A 22,836-nucleotide genomic window follows, 5' to 3' on the forward strand; every position below is an offset into this window, starting at 1 on the left:
ATAAGACTTATTGAGTTAGACTCCCATGCCTGGAAAAAAAAAACAGACAAAAAAAGAAAAGAAAGTAAGCACAATAACATCACTGACAACAATTTGTGTAATTCCAGGTTATTATAAGATAAAATATTTTTAAAAAAAAGTGCTACTACTTTAATGCACAGTAAATACAATGCAATAAGGTACAATACTCTCTTGGATATGACATGATGAGTCCAGAATGCTGCAAACATGGCCTGCAGCATTTGGTTAAAAGTTTAATAAGAATGGTGTAACATAAGGTAGACGGAAAGAAACAAGTACACAACTAGCCAAGGGCTATCCTTTTCATCTGGCGCCAATCCATGCGCTATTATGACCTTGCATTACCTTGTGCCAATCTGGAATCGGTTTATACAGTGCTTAACAAATTTATTAGATCACCACCCAGTGTAAGGTTTACGTCACAGCTGCCAACTACCAAAATCTTTCTTTATGTTTCTGTAATGGTGAATCCACCGGTATGCACCAGCTCTTTAATCAAAAAAAATTATTATTGTTGCTATCTATGTTTTTTTTTTCTAATTTACTGTAAGAAAAAAAATAGTTTCAGTGGTTGAATTTTCAGTAATCCAGTACTTTTAGTTTTAAGCAAGTGTTTTAGAGGTTTTCTTTAACAGGGTGGTCACTGTATATATTTTTGAATACAAATGTTTAAATTACACATTTGTGTTTAAACTTGGTTCATGTGGTAAATTAACGAAGGGTGATGATTCAGAAGCTCCTGAGGCCTTTTTTTCTATCAATGATTTTTATAACTGATTTCTCAAACTAAACAAATGATAAACTACATGTTTTTTCAAACTTGTAACACTCAGAAACAAAACGTCTGTCTGTAAAAGCAGTTTATTACAACCTGTAATTGCAACACCATAAAAACAGTCTGTTTAAGGAAACACAAGGCAGTGCCCACGGTTGCAAGAACTTGGGCTTTCTCACAAAAGACTATTGTTTGTTTCCTTATCCACACTCGAAATTACACCATTTAATGTAATAAGTCTATTAATATAAGCTTGACTATGAAGGCAACTCTGGCGATTTCCTAACCTAACAAAACTCCTTGCAAATCACCAAACACAGCTTAAAAATAATTATAAAGTATTCACTGGCGTGGTGCTGAGGGACGGGCAGTTAAAGATGGTTTAAGGTGAAGGACTTCCTAACATCAAGGCATTCCTATTGTAAATGTTGGAATCTATGCAGAAGTACTTGTGTATTGGATCGGAGTTTTTATACTTCATCCAAAGTCTTCTGGTAACATTCAACCCACATATTTTGCTTCTGCATCTTTCCCCGACGGACTTTCTATCTAGAACACTGGAAAGTATACTAAAGGCCTAATTTTCTGCAGTACTCCAGTGCAACCTCTCGTTGCTAAAACCCAAATAGAAAGCTGATCAAACTTGACATCAATAAATAAACTTTACTTTTTAGAACTCTGTGAAAAAGTGTCCAGAGAAGCAAACTCACATTTTTAAGTATTAATCAAAGTTTCGTGAACCCCGCTGAGCTTCCAAAGAAGGAAAACTAGACAGAAGTAAGATTCTTGTACTGTAATTTAAAAAGCATGCCCAACTTTTCATTTGGAAATCAAAATCTGTTCCGAGTGAGACGTGTGACAAAAATAAACATGTAATGGTGACACGGTTTCGAAATGACCTCAATTATATCTTTGGATTACTCCAATTTCGTGCTACTAGCCTCCAAAGATAATCAGTGTAATAATAATATTGTTCTCAATGTATCGGGTCAGGCTCTATTAATAAATGTAACTCTGCCTATCCCATAATCAGCATTTGGAGACAATACTTCTTCTGAGCTGCAAAGTGTATGCAAAGAGCTATTATATGATGTCAAAATTAACTGTGAGAAATGGAGATCTGCATCAGCTCCTTTGTGAATATTTAGTGAGCTAAATTAGGCAAGCTGGCAGCTGCGCAAAAATGATCCTTTATATTAAGCAGGCCGAAGAGCTGCTATACAAAACTGTTTAATCAATACATTTTCAGATTGTAACAAAACCCAGAAGCAGAAACATCTGGCTCGCAGACATGAGTGACTAAACACAGAGTAGAAGAACTGGAACAACATGCTGGTACCTTAAATATTCTTTTAAGGTAGTAAAATAATGACAGATTTTGAAATGAATTCCATCCATCCATCTATTTTCTTCTGCTTATCCAATTCAGGGTTGCATGTGGGCTGGAGCCTATTCCAGCTGTCTTAGTGCGAGATGATTGGTGGCAAAAAGGGATCACCCGCTACTCTATGGACCAGGTTATACAGGTTATAGAGGTAATGCAAGTTAAGAGGGTTGCAGTGAAATTTCATATACGATACACTGAGAATTTTGAATTATATGTGGAAATATAAAAAGTAGGTAAACGTTCACAAAAAGTGATATGAGATTTAAAACTCAAATGGAGGTCAAGATTCTCAGAGGTGGTCTATTAAGAGGAAAATGTAGTGACTGGCCTTCTTAGTAAATGAGCTGTGGCCGATTACCACAATGTCAGGTTTGCCAGGATTGAGATGGTGGAAAGTTAAACAAATCCACTTTGTAAAAAAACCCAAATGCAAAAAAAAGAAGCCAAACAGTCATGAGAGAGAAGTAAAGCTTCTCACATAGCAGTGGAAAGAAAGTTAAGCAGATGGCCTGATATCACTTCAAATTAAAACTGAAAAGGTCCAATGATTGACCTTTAAAGGTATCCCACCTGGGAGAGAGATGAAGCAGAAGAAGGTATCGAATCATTATCATGAATACTAAAATGTCTGTCAGTGAAATATGATAAAACTGAGTGAAGTAGCAGAAATGCCAGGTCCAGTTAAACTTTCTCTAGGTTTAGAATCGCACGATCAGTGGTGTCAAAATCAGAAGTTAGAAATGTGCTAAAAGGGGGAGGGAAAGACTTAAATAATCATGTATGCACCCAGAGGAAACTGATTGATTAATTGATAAGCCAGCGAATGCAGAGGAAATAACAGGAAGGAGACCTATTTAACAAAGAAGTATTTAACAAATCTTGTTGAAATTGTGTCTTTGGGGAAAGATGATGGGTGCACTTAAGTAATTATATCTTTGAGATCTCGTGGGAATTGGATTAAACTCAGACAACAGGACAAGGCAGGTAACTCATTCAGAGGGATGAGCTCCAAGGTGGGAATCTGCAATAAGATCTTGCCAACAGCAAAACTGAGAAAGTTGTCCCAGGCATCGTAAAGCATGACTAGCACAAGGATTCAGGACCAGCTTAATAATACACTACAGTATATTCTGATGAAGAGAAAGGCTAAAGCCACGGTTAAGCGAAAAATACAAATTTTCTCCTGAGAAAAGGACGTTTTGTCAACTGTTCCTCGTGGTCCAGTATAAAAACAAATTCAATGCTCAAAATGTAAAACTCCAAGTGCCTAAGATGAGAGAATATTTTTTAATGTTAACGGCTCACATTCCTACTGTTCCTTATCCCCCGACTCTGTAGTCCTCTGTAGCTTATCTATGTTTTTATTTTACATTTTACCTACGATCTGTTTGACTGTAATGGATCAGACTGTGTTAGTCAGTCTAACTTTGCCCTTCCAGAAAACATGGATTTAATTATTTTCTAGGCACTTAAACAACTTAGCAAAGAACTTATTTTAAATTGTATTTTTTAGACACATTGTTATTAGCAGACTGCTGCCAAAACAAAATATGTTCCCATTTCTTTAGCAGATTCCATGAAAAATGGTAAAGATTACATTAAAGGCAATTTTGCAGACATAAAATAGTATTTTTGCATCAATGGGATTCCCGAAGCACTATTATCCAAAAACTTAGCATATCCTGGCATGGTGTGCTTTGGGTTCTTTAAGATTTTGAGGAAATTGGACTAGTGGGAGACAAAAGAAAAACTGCAGGCCTAAAAACCAAAAACCTACAGCAGATGAACACTACCTCAAAGTCCTGTCCTTAAGAAATCTTCCAAAGATCTGAGCATAAGAGAGACATCGGGCCCTTCAGTTTATCTTCAGAAAAGAAATGGTCTCAAAGGTAGGGGTGCTGCCAAGAAGCCATTATTAAGGAACCAGGGAGGGAGGGCTAAGGTGTGCCACATTACACAAAGAACAGGACTAAAAATGAGTGGCAACAGGTTTGGCAACAGATAAAAATTTTGACAAAAAGACTTTAGCACAGTCTTGTACGATGTCAACATTAACTTAATAATGACTAATTAATGAAGGGACAAAGAAGGGAGATCCACACAGAAACTACTTTACCAGGGTGCAAACTGACAGAAATGCACCAGCCTTCTGCGAAGAGGGAGACCGGCATCTTGGAAAGAGACCACCTTATACAGGCATCAAAACAGGTGAAGTCTCTTCTTTAATGGATAGCAGGAGGAGGTGTTAATGAGGACCTGAACAAGAAGAAACATCAAGGCTGTATAATCCATAACCAACACCCACCCCCCCTACAAACAGGGTCTTTGGAACATGATACTCGTGAAAGTACGTCAGCCATCACATTATCTCAATCTAATGTTACATTGGCTTACAGCTAATATAAAAGGCCGAAGGAACGACAACCAAGCTACCAGTTGCTGTTTCATATGCTGTTAATGGGTGATGATCTGTATGAACAGTTACTGGCAGTGATGATCTAACACACACTTCGATGCCCAAATAAGTGCCACTGTTTCCTTCTCGACCACTGAATAGTTAAGCTGCTGCTGGCTGAATCAGCGTGAAAAGAAGCAGACGCCAAGGCCGAGGCGTCACTCTCCTTAAATCAGCTTTATTTTACAATTGTTTTAGCTTCTTGACAGTAACTACCCAGCACCGCACAGTAAACAGGCTCAAAGTTAACAACCACCTGTTGAACATAGTGGAGCATTTAGCAGTTAATGAGACAGACATTTCCCCGAGGATGCAGGAAGAGAGAATATTGGGTTTATTGTTGTCAGCAGAGTATATGATAATGTTGCTGATTTTTGTCTGACAGAAGAGCAAACAGGCCAGCTGTTACCTAAAATGTTCATAGTGATATTTCATCAATATGTTTAACAGTTAATTTAGGTTTAAGAGAAAGTAAAAAAAAAAACCCCAAAGCATAACTCAGACTGAGAAGTCAAAGCGTCGGCGTATTCAGCACGTCACTTATTACCTATAAAATGGATTTTTATTGCTGTAAAATGAGCTGAGTGTCAGACTTTAGATTACTAAAGTTTTGCAGTTAATTTAAAATGCAACAGAAAGAACAAGCACATTTGAAATTCAATAATTTCTAATCATCTTGGTCTAGAAGTGCTAAAGTGCTTCAAGGAATTTAAGTAGACAGTAAAAAAAAATAAAATAAAAGCAGCATTTACACAAACCTGAATTCTGAGCTAACTTCATTAAAACATTGTAAGCTGCAGCGAACGGGATTTTCTTTGGCACTGGTTGGCCATAAGACACTTTCCCCCCTTTATGGAGTACAGGCGAAGAAGAAGAGGCAGATGCCTGATTACCAAATGAAAGAGTCTGATGTGATTTTTTTTTGATGTACATTTCACCCTTCATCACAGGCAGTGAAACACTAGCCTTGAAGGCTGGAACATCTAACAAGGTAAGATGATTCACTGCCAGCATCTTTTCTCTCCTGCTCACAGTAAGAATCTGTGTTTTTAACACTAGTGCGGTCTTCCATCAGGCCGTCACCACCGCTGAGCAATTCGTAGCTGGAAGCACGAGTCTTTGCACAGAGAATTTTATTTGCTTAAATTACCTCTTCTAAGTCAGCGTTTGTCTGTGTAAGACAATTGTGTGGCTTGAAGAGATCAATAGAGGTCATGAAGACAAGAGCGCTCCTCTGATCCCTCTTTTCTTTAGCAACCTGCTCTCATTAATCACGACCACATTGACCCAGACGATGCTCTGAACTCCTGGAGCATCACGTCATCATGCCGTGACACTGATGCAGGCTGTTGGGAGATGTAATTGAAGCAAATTGAGTTGCGGTAACATATGTTTCCTAGTTTTAGGGCAAAAGCAAACAAAGAAATTGAACTATCACCCTGCCTGCAGACTTGGACTACGTGTCTTTATCGATTGGGTTTTTGTCTAAATTAAGTATTCAATATACTTTTATTTGACAAGGAAATTGCATTATATAACAATCACAATGGATTGTTTCAAGGAGCTATCGCACTAATACCACATCTTCAGGTGTTTCTTTTTTCAAAAGAAAGGTTTAGTATTTTGGGAAATACGATTCTGTGAGCATTATCATTTCATCTAAGGCAAGAAGGCAAATAATACTCGCAAAATGTCAGACATTAGAGTTTAAAAATAAACCACATTCAAAATGCATATACGTGTTATTGACTGTGCATGCATAAATTAGATTTAGATTCTTTTTTTTTAGCCATTTTTAGTTCAAATTTAGCTATGCTTCTTATTTTGCAAGCACATCCTGCAGTTGACTAATAAATATAAATAGTTTACAAAAAGTAAAAGTAGAAGGTATTGCCTTTCCTTATGAAATAGAGTGGAATAGAAACCTCTCAGTAGAAGTTAAAGACTATAAAAATGCACTTCCACGCAAAAGAGCATGCCCACAACCCTAGAAATCTCATCTCTGCTTCATTGCGTCGCAATTACTCTTTCATCGATTGTCATTGGTGCAGCTGTTAGCTGACATCACAAATTATAGTGGTGCTTTGTGGTCTGGTGGAGACATTTATTTCAGCTTCTGATCGGCACAAATCAAAAGGAAACATTTTGCTGTCGGCTAAAATACTTTAATCACCCTAAATATGGTGCTATTTCCCTCTGGTCTTTTAAATTTAAAGACTCAATTCTTGTAAAAAAAAAAAAAAAAAGAAGCCCCATGGCATAGTAAAATTAGATCAATAAATGTCAACAGTGAACAATAAACAGCTTGTGCTAATTGCTGAAAAAAAAACTGATTTCCTCGGTTTGGGTAGGACGTTGGAGTGGATTCTTTGTTTGTGGCGGTTGGAAGAGATGAAAGGTCTTTTATGCTTCCTAACAAGCTTGTGAAAACAGTCAATGCTGCTGTAGTCACCACACTGAAGCCACAGCATGTTATATTCATAGTTCGAACAGATAAAATATTGATAATACAATCTGGAACATGAATAAAAGGTAGGAGGCGCAGCTTGGTTCCAAAGTACAAGTACAAAGTACAGCAATCTTGTTTTGAATACAAAAACCTTGGTGAGTATGGAAGTTCAAAACTGTTCTCAAGCACTTTTCATTTTGTTAAAGTTTTGTTGACGCAGACCGTTTCAGGCTCTTTATTTCATAGTACTCTGGAAGTGTCTCACAGAAACAGATCATCCTTCAGTTTTTTATGTTCTTTTCATTCAGGCACACTCTTTAAGTAATACAACTCACCGGCCATGTTGTTGGCTTCAAGTGCTCATCAGCGTTTTATTGCAAATATCTAATCAGCCAGTCACATGGTCGAAACTCAGTGCATTTAGTCGTGTAGACATGGTCAAAAGGTTTAAATTAAGTTTCAGAATAGGGTTGAAAGGTGATATAAGAGAGTTTGAACGTAGCACGGTTGTGCTTGTAGGGTTTACAGAGAATGGTTTGAAAAAGGAGAAAATATCCAGTGAGCACCGTTCCTGTGGGTGAAAATGCCTTGTTGATGCCAGTTGTCAGAGTAGAGTGGTCAGTCTGCTTCGTGCTGTTGGGAAAGCAACAGAAACTAAAATAACTACTCCTTATGACCAAGGTATGCAGAAGAGCATCATGTTAAACACTGAAGCAGGTTGGGTACAGCAGCAGAAGGCCGCACTGGGTGCAACAGCTTGCACGGGCTCACCAAAATGGGACAACAGAAAATCTGCTGTTATCTCTGGGTGGTAGGTTCAGAATTTGGCTTAAACAACATAAAGGCTGATCATGCCTATCCCATATCTCTGAAACTGGTCATGCAACATGTAGCACCTGTATAAAAAAGGCCAAAGCAGACTGTGCTTCCTCAGGAGGCTGAGGTCTTTCAACATCTGCGGGAAGCTCCTGAGGATGTTTTACCAGTCGGTGGTTGCTGGAGTACTGTTCTATGCTGGGGGAGCAGCACGGCAAAGAAGGACTCATCCAGGCTGGAAAAACTAATCAGGAAGGCTGGCTCTATGGTCGGCATGAAGCTGGACACTCTGGTGACAGCGGCAGAGAAAAGGACACTAAAGAAACTGCTGGACATTATGGACAATGCTGGGCATCCTCTGCACACGGTCGTGAATAATCAGAGGAGCCTATTCAGTAATAGGTTGCTTCTCCCAAAGTCAAGAACCAACAGACTTAAAAACTCCTTTGTCCCACACGCCATCAAGCTGTTTAACTCCTTGTTGGAGGAGAGAGGGAGGGGAAACAGGGGGACAAAGGAGGGCGGGAACAACTGAGCTTTAGTGCTTTTTTTCACTGTGCAGTATTCGTAATATTCTTTCTTATATTCGACTGTGCAATAATCACTGTGCAATAGACTCACTCAAATGTGCAATCCACTGGTATTCCTATTTATCCCTATTATATATTCTGTATTTATATTATGTGGTATATTTATGCTTATATCCTTTCTCTCATTCCCCTTTATTGTATCTGTAACATGCAACTTCTGCTGTGCTACTGGAAACAGAATTTCCCGGAGGAACCCACCCGAGGGATTAATAACGTTTCATCTAATCTAACCTAATCTAATTAAGACTGCAGTGTGCCCATCTTCTGATGGCTACTTCCAGTAGGATAAGCCACCGTGTTACAAAGCTCAAATCATCTCAAACTGATTTCTTGAGCATGATACTGAGTTCACTGTAATTAAATGGACCCCATAGTCACCAGATCTCAATCCAAAAGAACACCTTCGGATGTGATGGAAAGAGCCAACAAACGCAGCCAACAAATCTGCAGCATCTGTGAAAGATGTAGCTAATAAAGTGTGTTCCTTACCTGGTGACCTGAAGGTCCAGGCCTCGTCATCATCAAAGTGTGTATCCCCAGCAGTAAACCTCTCTCCAGGGAAAAAGGCATGTGCCACTGTGCCACCCGGCCCATCAAAGGGGTATCCATCGTTGTGGTCAGCCTTAGTGAAGTCGATTTGAATATCTGCATCACTGCCAGCTACTTCATGAAAGTTAAGGGGCGCAATATCGCTCCAGACCTTCAGGGCGTAGTACATGAGGGCTCGAACAGTGTCCCTGCCCAGTAAAGCCGAATCCTTAGGAAAGGTCCTGACTCTGTGAGAGAAAACAGAGATCACATATATGCTGAGAAAGAATGTGAAATAGATGGATCGATCTATCCACAGTATAGATCGAGTTCTTCATTTCAAATGCCACCAAACCTTTCAAGACTTTTTTTTAGATTTCTTTTCTTTCCTCTTTTTCTTTTCTTTTCTTTTTTTTTTTTTTTACACATCATGAAGACGTTTTACAGAAATATCATTTATATCTGTCAAATACTGAAAAGTAATATAGTTTTTATGAACTCTGTTAATCAGACTAATCAGAATCTCCTTTTTGATCTTTCATGATTTACAGCAACATTTCATTACTTTTTCACTGTGGAGTCGCTGCTCTTTATAGTACTGTATAAGAAGTGCTGCATTAGAAATACTCAGTTTCTCTGCCAAGATAGGCGACTCTTTTCATCTGACTTCTGGTACAGCTTTAGTGTTATTGATTAGAACATTTTTATGGGAAAGTGAACTCTCTTCTTTGAAAGAAGAACATTTTATTCTTGTTTTTATGAAAGTATAGTACACTAAATCTAACTCGTGTGAGTGCCAAATGAAGCACTCTGCACTCCTTTTTTCCATCTTAAATTTAAGTTAATCCATATTTCATTTATTTATATACTTCAAAGGATATCGCACATTAATTTACATCAATAAAGTGAATGTATCAAATTCTGATGAAAGGATTTGGTCCTTGGCCTTTCCTGCTTCACAGAATAACAGCAGTGAAATCTCACTACATTTATTCCAGTATAGTGTTTTTTTAGCTATATTTTGGCTGCTTTCTCAGCTGATACCAACAAACATAAAGAAGCATCATGTATTAACGTAACAGTTTTTTTTCTTTTTTTATTACAAGGAGATGAAAAGATATGAGATGCTTCGACATTTTGAAAGAATAAACAGCCTCATGTGTGGGGTCTATATACAGGTAAGGTATAACGTTTCATGTTACGGTTGTGCTTAACAATTCTACGAATGGAAAAAAAGATAAATGAACAACAAAGTTATTTTTTTTTTGCTGCAGTGATTTTCAAACTTGTTTTTTTTAATGCCAGCCTTCCTCTTTTTCATTGTACTTTTGTTTTTCTGAGTTTTTTGCTAATATTCCCAGCAAAACAAAGTCATTCATGAGGCTCCATTAATATTTCTGGCAGTGCTTTTCCATTGGGTTAAACATTATTAACTCAAACATTAATGAGAATTTAGGGGCGAGTGCTTTTGCACTGGTTTAAATGAGCATATTTCTAACATAAAGTAGGCAAAATTATCCCCATCTATATTTCTCTATAGCAAGCAAACTATAAGCTAGTATTCAGTGCTTAACATGAATGCCGGATGGATGTACCGTTTCTACACACTATGGTGTGAAAGGTCTGTAGCTACCTTTACTCTTAGGAAAACAACTATGCCCTGTGACCCAGCAAGTACACTTTCAAAATGAATCAATATAGGAAACATATCCAACAAAGTTTGAAACTGTGACCTCATGAGAGCTTATTTTCACCCAACTTTAAAGCATTTGCTCTCCTCAGGACAGTGTTTTCTGATAACTTGAGTCACAAAACTTTTCAAGCTACATTCAGTCCTTTCATCCCCACATGAGCTGGAGAAGCAGCTGTTCAGACGATTCAGATCATAGCTCACGGTCACTGGACCTTTACAGTCAGGCAACCTCCTGAACACCTGCCAGAGGAGATCACAGCAATCAGAGCAGCGAGGTCTCTCTAATCCTTTAAATCACTTCTCAAGACACATGTGCAGGTTCTGTTTCAGTTTTGTTTTCATTTATCACCGCCTATCTTTTATCCAGTCTTTATTGGGACTGGTATTTTTTGTTTTGTACTATGATGGACAAGACAGTTTTAGTTCAATAAAACTATTTTGTAGCTGGCAACTCTACTGTTGAGTTTACACTCTGCTCTGATAGTGTTGTGTTTGGCCAAGGCTGTTTTCAGCAGCTGTTTTCAGCAAAGAAAGCTCTAAAAACCCACTACATAAACAGTAGCACTGAGATATTACAAACAGAGACTTCTTCTCAATAGCTGGTGGAGGACAAAACAGAGCTAAAAGTTGAGTATGTGGCTAGGAAGTGTAATAAACATGCCTCCTAATTAAGCACAATTTCAACCAAAAAATGGTAGCTGTATAAGTAACAAATGATTTCCTCATGAGGTTCTCAATCTTACAGTCATGACAGCTGCAGTATACACAGTACAAATCCACTACAGTCCTCTATAATTAGTTCTTTAACTTCTGGGAGCAGCGTGAAAAATAGCAGTCGTGCTGGTTAAGAGATGCACATGGAGACTAATCTGAAGGGGACAGCTGCCAAATTTAAGTAAAGTAAGGGAAGGGACAGTTAGGCTAAGGTATGGTAAGTTTTTTTGCATTTTAAAGTAAGCTTTCAGTACCCTGAGGTCTAAGTCATCACTGATGATGACCTCACTCCTAGCCCCCAAAACCTAACCCTATGTTTTCGAGACAAGGAAAAACTGACCTTTATGGGAAACAAAATTGATGCCTCTGCAAACCTCAAAACTATGTCTGAACATTTTGATTTCTAAAACAGTTTTAAATGCATAAATTGCAAATAAACAACACACAGTTTTGGCCCTGCGACAGGCTGGTGAATTGTCCAGGGTGTACTAAACCTCTCGCCCTGTGGTGGCTGGGATCAGCTGGCTGGCTGGATGGGAACGACCTGGCCAATCAGATAGCAGAAATTGCTCTTTGGCCTGTTGCCATAACGCTCTGCTAATTGTGACTGATTGACAGTTTCAATAATAAACCCAGTTTAATTGTATTCAAGTTTTTTATTGTACTATTGTGGATTAGTAGCACCATTTCTAACCCACAATACAGTCTAACATCATCAAGTTCAAAACTGATAGAAAATGAACTAAAAGATAAATAAATGAAAGCATTTGTGCTGTTACGCATGTTAATTTAGATGTATTTAAATTTTAGCTTAAACAAATCAAAGGTTTTGACTTTTTCCCCCATGTTGCATCACATGCTGTGATTGGGTCATCAATGACGAAGATTCGTGGTTTAAGCATGCTTTTTTGTTGGTCCCAAGTATGCATAGCGTAACACGCTGGTTTACGAACCTTCGTCTACCTTGTTGTAGCGATTCACAGCGACCAGCCGCGGAGAAGAAAGAAGTTATAAAATAGCTGAAATGAATACGAGTGATAAAAAACAATGAAAAGTGCCCAATGCAGGCAAGTCTGCGCTTCTCAAGCTGTTTAAAAAAAAATCTCAGTGAACCTTTCAACATCAGTATTTGACCTTGGTCCTCGGAGAACTGCACACAGGCACGTTTGCGTAGGCTGCATACAGTACCCATCCGCACAGCATCTGCGTAGGCAAATACCTACGCAAATGGACACAACTGCAGTACTATAAAATAGGCTTTAAGTCTCAGAGGGTTAATAGCACTGAATCTCTTTAATGATTTTTCTTTATACCCTTGTATAAACTAGACGGGCGCTCTGAAAGTGCATCCTCAGTCAACACCAATGTCTTGTCATTTAAAAAAAAAGTGATCCTGATTCATTTTCTCCCTGTTTCACATTCCCACCACGTTTCACGATATCCGGTTTTGTAGTGTTTTTGTGTGATCCTGATACTACACGCACAAAACATATGAAAACCTATATTCACCTTGGTTTGTAACTTGGCAGGGGAAAAAATATCCAGTGGAGTAATAATGAATATGGAGCATGTTTATCCCTTAAGTCTAAAACAGAAACTATCACCTATAACATCACACCTCTCTGATGAAATCCCTTCGAGGACTTGACAGCTAACATTAATAGTTTCAGCCCATATCAAGAGATATTTACTCCTGATCCTCACTGCAGCGAACACTTGAGCTGCCTGTTCTGCTGTTATCACAATGCCTTTAACACATCCAGTGATGCGAATGGGTTCATTAATTAGCAAATATGTCTATATCAACATGTTGTCGCAAAACACATGGTCGGCATTAACAATGTTTAAAGCAATAAGGAAATAGCAGCTTGAAAATGGGATTTTCCTTATTAATATGCAAATGTATGCAGCAAAGTCACCTCAAAATCTAATCGGATCATCTATTCTGTGGGGAAACTTGCAGTGTACAGTAGTGCAGAATTTTTCTTGCCTTGATTTATTTGGGAAAATGTGGCTGTGCAGTCCATTTGTTCATGCTGCCTGAGCATCTGAGCCTCACTGCTAACCACAGTTAGCCAAGGTCACTGCAAATGGCTCAGCCTCCACAGACAATTCACCTGCTTATTAGACCTAATTCAAACAGACGAGGGTGGGTGATTGTGTATGTCTGCGCGTTTGGGTGGATGTTTGTGAGAATGAAAGATGGGGAAGCGCGACGGTGTGTAAGTGTCCAAATATCCAAATGTGTGCGTAGCATCGAGCTGTAAGTGAGTGAGTGTGTATGGGTCTGTGTATATGTGCTAATTGCAGGTAAGTCCACCAAGGTCAGAGCATTCCTGCCCAGCATCTCAGATGAACTGAGGAGTCTCTGGGTGATGCTTGTGTTTACATACAGTATGGTGCAAAGGGGCATAAAAATGAGGCGGTTGTCATTTCTCTGTAGTGCATCTTGTCTGAGTAAACACCTTCATGATGTTTATTAAACACCTTGGCCTCAATAAATCCATGTCAGTGTAGGGGCTTTATGATACAGTTACAACACACCCAAGCTTAACTTTACTTTTTGGAAAATTTACCTCAAAGAGATTCACAGATTTTCCACCCAGGTAAAGTCATATCGGGTTAATGTATCACTCACTTCATTTAAATCAGAAGTGATTGGGTAGTTTGCTCAGTAGCTGTGTAAACTGACTGAGTATGTTTAGATTAACATTTGAGGGTAACTATTTTCCTTTCACAGTAGTATGCAAAATTCTTGAGCCACCCCTCATTTCTTTATATTTTGCTAGGGAAATGGGAAATATATGCAATGGTTTATTGACACATTTGCAGTATAGGTCTTGTAATTTTTTTTAAAGTAGTCTTCAAGAATACTTCTTTGTTCTCTGCCAGGATGATCCTACACTGCTTCAGTTGTTCTGTTGTGGGGAGCTGGGGAGGCCAGTCTTTGACTGATAGAGCTCCATGATGTGTTTTTCTATCCAGGTATGCTTTTCCTGCAATGACAGTGTGTTTGGGATCAATACCAATCAGATGCTTTCCAAATGGTACTGGATGGTGAATCAAAATCAGATGATACTTTTCTGTGTTCATAATTCCATCAATTTTGACAAAATCCCCAACACCACAGGATGAAATACAACCCTAAACACTGACAGCGCATCAGTCTTTTTATTTTATTTATTTATTCTTTTTACAAATATCTGCAGACCTTGCTCCTGACCTCCTCTGTACATGCTGACAATGATGAAAAAAAAAAATCAAACTGGGATTTCTCTGTTGCCACTGATTTTCAGTCCAAGTCCTCTGTAATTTAGCATACCCAAGTGTTTTCTCCATGTTTCCCTTTCTTAAGAATGGCTTCTTGAGAGACACCAATCTGCTGTAGATGGATGAAATGTTACACCAGATGCATCTCTCAGTTCCTGTGTCAGGTCTTTGCTGGATTTTGTCCTGTTTCTTAAGGATATGACTTTCAGCTACTGTTCATCTGCTACGAATTCTTTTGTCCTCCAGTTGTCTCAATATTTTTTACAGACACACTGCACACCGTGCTGAAATATGCAGACTAACATATCTTTGGGAATCACCTTGCTGGTGAAAAAATACTATTTTATGCCTGTTAAACCATCTTTGACACTTTTCATAGATTCAACTAAAAAACAAAAGGATCAACTCGTGTGTTTTTGAAACTGATAGTGACAGTACCGTAGACAAAGAGCCTGGGCATTATAGGGACCTTAGAAATGTGTAATGTATACACTTTTTAAAAGTATTTAATATATCTTCATACAAATTAAACACACATGCATGTCTCCAACACCAGATAAGCTGGGATAAAAACTCTTCATTCGCCCTCCTTTTTTCCCTTTTTTTAATTGCAGGGAGGATATTAAATTATAGAATCACACTTTGAGTCTGGCTGTTATTTGTAGCTGTGGGGTCTACAGACTTTTTTTGGCATCATATCTGCTGCCACATGGCCCCAAACACCACCTGAAAGCTATGCCAACACTCATTACTAATTCTGCCGCAGCTGCTCATTAAACCACACTTCAATTCTCACATCCACCTGTAAAGAGATCAGTCTCCCTTAGGGAGGACTTATTATCATCACTTTCCAATCCCTGCAGTGCTAAGATTAATGGCACCATCTGAGAAAAGAAAAGGTCGTAGCCTGGGTGCAATATATAGTGTTATCTATATTCACATATAACCACGATCCATTCCGCCCGAGTTGTTCAATGTGTAATGTGTTCAAAGCATCAGGTTGGGATTTTAAGGGCAGTAATGGAATCACACGTATCACTGAAGGATTTTTCAGGTCAGCATTGAAAAAATAAGCTTGTGGATGATCAAGATAACGGCCGTGTGATCGTGCCGTAAATGTCTGTTTTCTTGAAATCGTCAGACCGTGACTCACGAGCAGTTACAGAGTGATAAGCGCATGAGCCAGCAGTTTGTAAAAACAAAACAACAACAAAAAGTGCAGATGTAAGAGTTTTTGGCAGCAGCGTATAACAGTAGTCATCAGAGGCTTAGCGGCTGAAGGGCTGTTTAGCAGCAACAGAGCTCCTGAGTGTGCATCATCGACTCACAAATAAATACCTGAGAACGGAGTGTACTGTCAGACGTTTACACATCAATCAAACAGAACAGGTTTAGAAAGAACTGCTAACATCAAAGTGCACACTGAGCAGGCAGTGCTGGACAGGCTGTGGATCTTTTGCTGCGGAGCTTAAGTGGCGGGCAGAGGATAGAGTTGAAGGGAAAACAAAGAGAGGGGAGCGAATGATGGAGAAACGAGTGTAAGCAAGCGAAGAAATCATATATGCAAGTAGCCGAGCTTATCTTCAGGCATTCAGTCATTAGATTTATAGATGTGATCATGTTTAAATCATAAAAGCACACAGAATATTACTGCTTAAAAAACAGCTTTTCAAACACCAATCCGGCACTCAAGTATTCTCACTCGAGATTTATTTCCCCATCTAACAAGAACATTTTCAACTTACCAAGTTGTAAGAAAAGGAAAGTCATTATATATATATATATATATATATATATATATATATATATATATATATATATATTAGGGGTGCAACGATATTCGTATCGATATTGAACCGTTCGATACAGTGCTTTCGGTTCGGTACGCATATGTATCGAACAATACAACATTTGTAATTTATTTTATCAACTTTCCTTCTGACGATGCTGTCTGTGTGGAGCGCTCAGTGAATCTGCGTTCGACTACTCCGCCTAGGCTGCACTGTCGAGCGCAGATCCACTGAGTGCTCCACACAGACAGCATAGTCAGAAGGAAGAGCGCAGGGCAAGCTAGCAAGACAGAAGTTAAGCTCTCCTTACAACATGGACCTCCCCCACCCTCATTCAGATCTGGCGTTTGGAATTATTTTGGTTTTCATGTGACGTATGACCCTGAAGGTAAGCGAGTCATGGACTAAAGTAAAACAGTATGTTGGATGTGCCATGCAATGCTCAATTACATGGGTGGGAACTAGTGTGTTAGCGCAGTTAGCTCGTTAACGTGTTAGCCGTCTAGCCCCATGCACGGGGCGATCGGCGGTAGCTCGTTAACGGAGATTTGCCGTGTTGTGGTGTTAAGGTCATTTCAACGAGATTAACCTGAAAGCACTAGTGGGAACACAACGAATATGACTGCACATTTACGCCGACATCATCCTAGTGCAAAGACAAAAACAACAAGCATGCTACTAACTTTAGCCGAGTCATTTAGACAGCTGTTAGCACATGATTCTCCTTATGCTGCTGAGAATATAGCCCAGAAGAAGCGGATAGTATAGCTTTTATTTTGGAAAGAGACATTTCTCTGTAATAAACTCTCTTTTCCAAAGATGAGTGATTCCTCAATCAGATACAGGGCTTGCAATATCGCTAGCCTGACATCCTGGGGCTAGCGATTTTTTCAGTCGGGCTACCAAAATCTATCTCTTCCCTGCCCGTCGGGCTATTGTAGGAAGGAAAAATATATGTCAATGCTTTTGCATTCTTTCAGAAATGTAGCTGGGTAATTATGTCATTGGCATCGGTGAGCCACTGTCAATATGTGACATATTGAAATCGCGTTTGAATTTGCGCTTGTTTTTTTGCTTTCACTTTGCAATCGTGCGAACTGTGTATAGAGAGCGACAGCACTGATCTGTGAGTGATGATAATTTGTGCACCAATTCCTCTGACATCGTCTTATTAATCGTTAGCTTACTATGCAAACATGACAAGTGAAATCTCCCGCAGCAAGCTTAAACATGTGAGAGGTTGATCGCGCAGAGAATCGCTGAGCTTATGTGAGTGAGTGTGTAAAAGCATTTCAGTTCTGCTGAGCCAAACAAGACAGGTCAGGGTGAAGAAGTGACAGCCAAAGAAAAGCTTACCACAAAACGGAGAAGTTATGACAAATGAGACTATAAGGCAAAAAGAAAGTGCAGCTTTATGGTTTCATGGACAAAATAATTTCTGTGGCTGCAATATGACGAGCTAAATAACCAGGGCTGCACATAAGTGGTCCGCAGGTGCGCATTCGCTGTCAAAATAAAAAACACGCACAAGGGTTAGGGTTAAATTTAAAAACTGTACTTTTGAGTTAAAATATATATTTATAATTTTAATAAATGACAAATTAAAAATGCATGAACATTTTTTTTGTATCGAAAAAATATCGAACCGTGACACCAAAGTATCGAACCGAACCGAACCGTGAATTTTGTGTATCGTTGCACCCCTAATATATATGTATATATATATATATATATATATATATATATATATATATATATATATATATATATATAGCTCAGTTTGTAACACTTTATAGTATGGCCCGCACAAAGGGTGTAATTTCCCTGTAATTAAAAGTAATTTCAATGGATTAGATATAAAATTATAATAATTATTATTTTCATCTACAAATATGTAAATTTGGTAGCTATAATAATAGGAAACAAATAAAAAAGACACACTTTAAGTACTTTTAAGTAGCACATAACTTCATGTATTTTACAGGCAATAAAAAATAATTAAATTGTAAGTAAATTTAAGTAGTTTTTTAAGTACTGTGCAGTTTCTTGGTAATATTGGGGAAAAACAAACAATATTTCCGCATCTTAAGTACACTGCATTTTTCCGGGTCTGGGTTGTATTATGGATTGGATTAATCAGACGTTTTTATAGCTATTATCCTATAACTATTATCATCCATATCTATACCTAGCCCAAAAGTATAGCATATTTACCATGTGATTTATGAAAACACTGACTGATTTTCTGCAAAATCATTATGAAATTGTACAAATTGTTTCCTGTGAAATAAACTTAGTTGTTAGCCCCTTACTCTAGCTTACCTACCTGTAAGTATTTGTAAGTAAATTTAATTTCATTGTAATTTCAAAGACAATTTAATTACACCCTGAGTGTAATTCCCCTGTAGTGTTACACTTTTCCCCTGTAAATCAGTAACAAGACTGTTAAGTTCTGCATTAGTGGTAAACGCATTTAGTTGGGCTAATTTAAACCTGCCTAGTAAGACACAAGCAGCTCAAAAGTAGTTTAAGGAGGAAAAACAGCAAATAACTGACAGGTCTTTGCTTGGAGTCAAGCTTGGAGTTTAATATTTTATTTTTGTGCGTTATTATATTCCTTGTATGCTCTGTTCTATATATTGTTCTTCATATTCTAAGCTTATTTTCTATTTTCTTTGGTTGAGTTTCCTTATTGTTTTTTCCCCGAGGTTTTTTTCCCGCCCTTCCTTGTCAGATAATCTTCTGTGCATTGTGTTTGGATTTTCTTCTCCTTGTCTCATTCATTGACTCTCTTCACCTGTGTCTTCTTTTCGTAATTGCCTCATGCTAATTAACTAATTAACTAACTAATTACCTAATTATCCCTGCTATTAGTATTTGATTTGGGTTACTGCTGCTTGTTGGATCGTCCCAATTTCACTTAAATAAAGGGTTAATTTGGCTTCAGGTCTGCACCCTGGGTCCAAAGCATTCACCAACCATGACAGATATATTATACATACATTAACATCTTTAATTGGCTCCATGTGTATTGCAGTGAGATGAACTTCTCATAATTTAAGATAATGGACATAATGACAAGAAAATGGAAAAGTTACTCATTGCAGAGTAATGTGATCACCCTCCTGGATGCCATGTAAATAAAATGGTTGAGGGGATTTAAGATGTTTTCCCATTTTCAAGCTTTACATCTCATCTAGCAAACGGAAAACTTCATTCTTTGAAAAATGGCTGTGAAATAGCATTTCTTCAAAGTCTTTAGCGAATCTAAGTCATAAATATGTAATGAGGAAGGAAATTAGTTTTGCCATTACAAACTCCATTATGCAATATTGTCCCAGAGTAATACTGGACTGAGAAAAAAGGAAGTTCAATTACAATATATTGCCTTTTTCTATTGAGATTCTGCTTTAACAGTGTTTTAGAGTTTTTAATTGTCTAAGATCCCATCGAGGAACAAGTGACTGGGACAGTGACTCTTTGCTTCATTTATTGGCGATGAACCTAAATGTTCTTGAGTCAACAAAACGGTGACCTTGGTGCTAAACAGAGATGGCAAAAAATACCAGACTGTTTGAATTTGTGATTTTCCAAGTCGGATAATTATACGAAGCATAATATCACGGCAAAAAAGAAAAAGTTGGCACACAAATCAATACAGAAGCAAGCAGTGATCCGTGCATTTTTTACATTAAGCTAAATACCTGGATGAAAAATGTCTGTGGTAACTCCAATGCCTGAGGCAGTTGTTCTATATAGAATATTATATCAATTTACTGTGTAGCTTTATTGATAAACCATGCAATATGGAAGCCTCTTTAGATGTGAATGAATCTGAAATCAACAAATAATCCACAGGCATTTATAATAAAACCTGAATAATTGCCCCATCTGTTTCTCGGCAGAAGCCAGAGGCTGTTTCTTTTCTTTTTTCTTTTCCTCTTCTTTTTAAAAGACACCAAGTCTGTACATCTCAATTTTCAGTACATCTTGGCTGCGTTATGGTGCTACACAAATGTGAGAGCTGCGAGTAGAAAGGTGGCTTCACTGGACTGAAAAAGAAGCTGCCTTATTTCACAGAGCCAACTAGGGCCAGGCTGGAGGCAGCATAAAGCAGGTGATTGACAGCAGAAGGTTTGCAGCAGCAGGATGGAGAGAAGCAGAGTAAAAAGAGAGACTGAGTGATATGAAAAAAAGCAAAAATGTTCCAGTCATAAAACAGCAGGACCTCACAGCTATGTGCATGCCGGTCCCCAGAAGCAGATGTTGACTCCATGGTTTCAATGCGGTGTGCTGCTGGATTGCGGCCAACTGCTTTTTCCAGGTCATCTGAGACCTTATGCGGACCACCCCCACCCCACTTGTCCCCCTAAACCACCCACCCATGTGCAGTTACATCCTCACCCACCCCACCCCTGAAAAAAAGGCTGTATCTCTGACCGAAAGCCCCAAGTGAACTGAGGATTATTTCAACAAGGAGATGCCACAGGGACAAAGTCACCAGGTAATTTGTTATCAAAAAGCTGTAACCTTTCTGCCTCCGGTGACAAGTGATTCATCCACCTGAACTCATCCGTCTTGCAGTCTGAGCAGCTGCTTTTGCTGCCACAAACCTGCTGAAGAAGCTTACTTTCCTCAGCTGATTCTGGCTGGATAAACCTGACCTGTAATCCCTGGGAATAAAGTCTGGATGATTTTCCAACATCAACTTGAGTTAGTAATCTGTTATTAATGTAGCAAAGTGGAAAGCTCCTGGCACAATTTTCTTCCACGGAAATTACACTTTTCACTTTTTGGAAATGTAACACTACGTCACATTTGGCTCTCACACCTTTTAAAATGTGGGCTGGCTACGCAGCACTACTTCACTGGTGGAATCGAAATTAATGACTCACTAAATTTATCATAGTTCGTGTTCTAATCAAACAAACAAACAAAAAATTCTTTCCTAAACACAAATGTCAGCCTTGCTGTGGGCGTAGTCGAAAGGCCGATGGATCGACTGGTCTACATCTAGGGCCACACTACCACACGGTGAAAATAAAGCTTTCTTCATAAAGTTTAGATAAAAGCTAATCTTTGAAAAAAAAAATATTATATTGACGAGCTATCCACCCACCCATGACCTTGAACTGGATACACAGCTAAGAAAAAGGATGGATGACATTGGTTATAATCAAATACTTCACTGTGCAGCTCACAATTACCCAGACATCTTCATCTTGCTAACTCCGTTTTACACACTGCTTTACTTTCTGTTCTGCTATTAAGTATCACGGCTCACCCACAGTCCCTTTTGCGCGCTCAGCCCTCCCACCAGTGGAAAATTCCTGCTTATCGACCTGTTTCTTCAATCCTCAAGTGCCCTGATGTCCTGCTTTCCAACCACCTCTTGCTTCATTTTGCTTTCCTTCTGTCCTACCTTAGATCTATTACCCTGCCTGTTTCATCATCCTTCTGCAGGATGCTGTGGCCCATCTGTCCTGCATGCCACACTCTCCCTAAAGCAAAACTTATAACTACTGTATGCTAAGTGACATAAAAACACTTGGCCAACCAATAGTTGTTTACCCAACAGATCATACACAAAGAAACCTTTGTGTAAACCCTTGATTAACATTCACATATATTTTGCTACTTTATTCATATGCACATACTGATATTTATGTTGTATTTATCTAATTATTACAAATAATTAGAAATCAGCTGTCAAAAAACAGTTTGTACCTGCAAAATCCTATGAAAGTAGCACAAAGCAGTACCAGCCTCAACTGTTTTTGAGCCTGTTCTCAAGCTCTATAACGCAAACGTAAAATCATGTCTAAAATCAAGTGTAAAATCTGTACTTGTACTACATGCATAGACTGTATTTTAAGTTCACGCAGACACCTTGCTGCTGCTCATTGGTGTGTGAATCTTTTGAAAAGCCTTGATTTGAGCAGTTAGGCCATCAAGGGAAGGAAAAGCATGCTTAGTCACAAAGCATACCCTGCTTTCTCATCTGTTTTTACCTAAACCGGGCCACAATTTACAAACTGAATCTCATTCTGTGTCAATTAAGCTTTGTAACTCAGAGGACACGAATGCATTAATAATAGATTAAGAGAGCAGCGGAGTCATTTTCCCTCAGACCTTTATACAAACTGACTTAAGTGACAGAAGAGTCTCCCCCTGCAGGCTATTAGACAGAATGCAGTTTTAAGACATTTCTACTGATAAACTGTGACAAATTTTTATTTGTTATTCTCTTCCATTTTAAAATATTAATACTTAGACTAGCAACTCCACAACCTCCATTCCAACCCTATATAATAAAGTATAGCGTTGCCAATATGTCATATATAAAAT

General features: G+C 38.5%; 1 protein-coding gene across 1 annotated transcript in view; it reads right to left on the reverse strand.

Moving 5' to 3' along the window:
• Positions 1–22,836, reverse strand: part of mmp17a (matrix metallopeptidase 17a) — a 112,496-nt gene that overhangs the window by 15,971 nt on the left and 73,689 nt on the right. The window contains exon 4 of the mRNA XM_080862091.1: positions 8,983–9,269. Coding sequence (XP_080718217.1) covers positions 8,983–9,269 — 287 coding nt within the window. The remainder of the gene's footprint in view (positions 1–8,982; positions 9,270–22,836) is intronic.

The sequence above is a fragment of the Rhamphochromis sp. 'chilingali' genome (assembly GCF_963969265.1).
Source record: "Rhamphochromis sp. 'chilingali' genome assembly, chromosome: 2".
NCBI lineage: Eukaryota > Metazoa > Chordata > Actinopteri > Cichliformes > Cichlidae > Rhamphochromis > Rhamphochromis sp. 'chilingali'.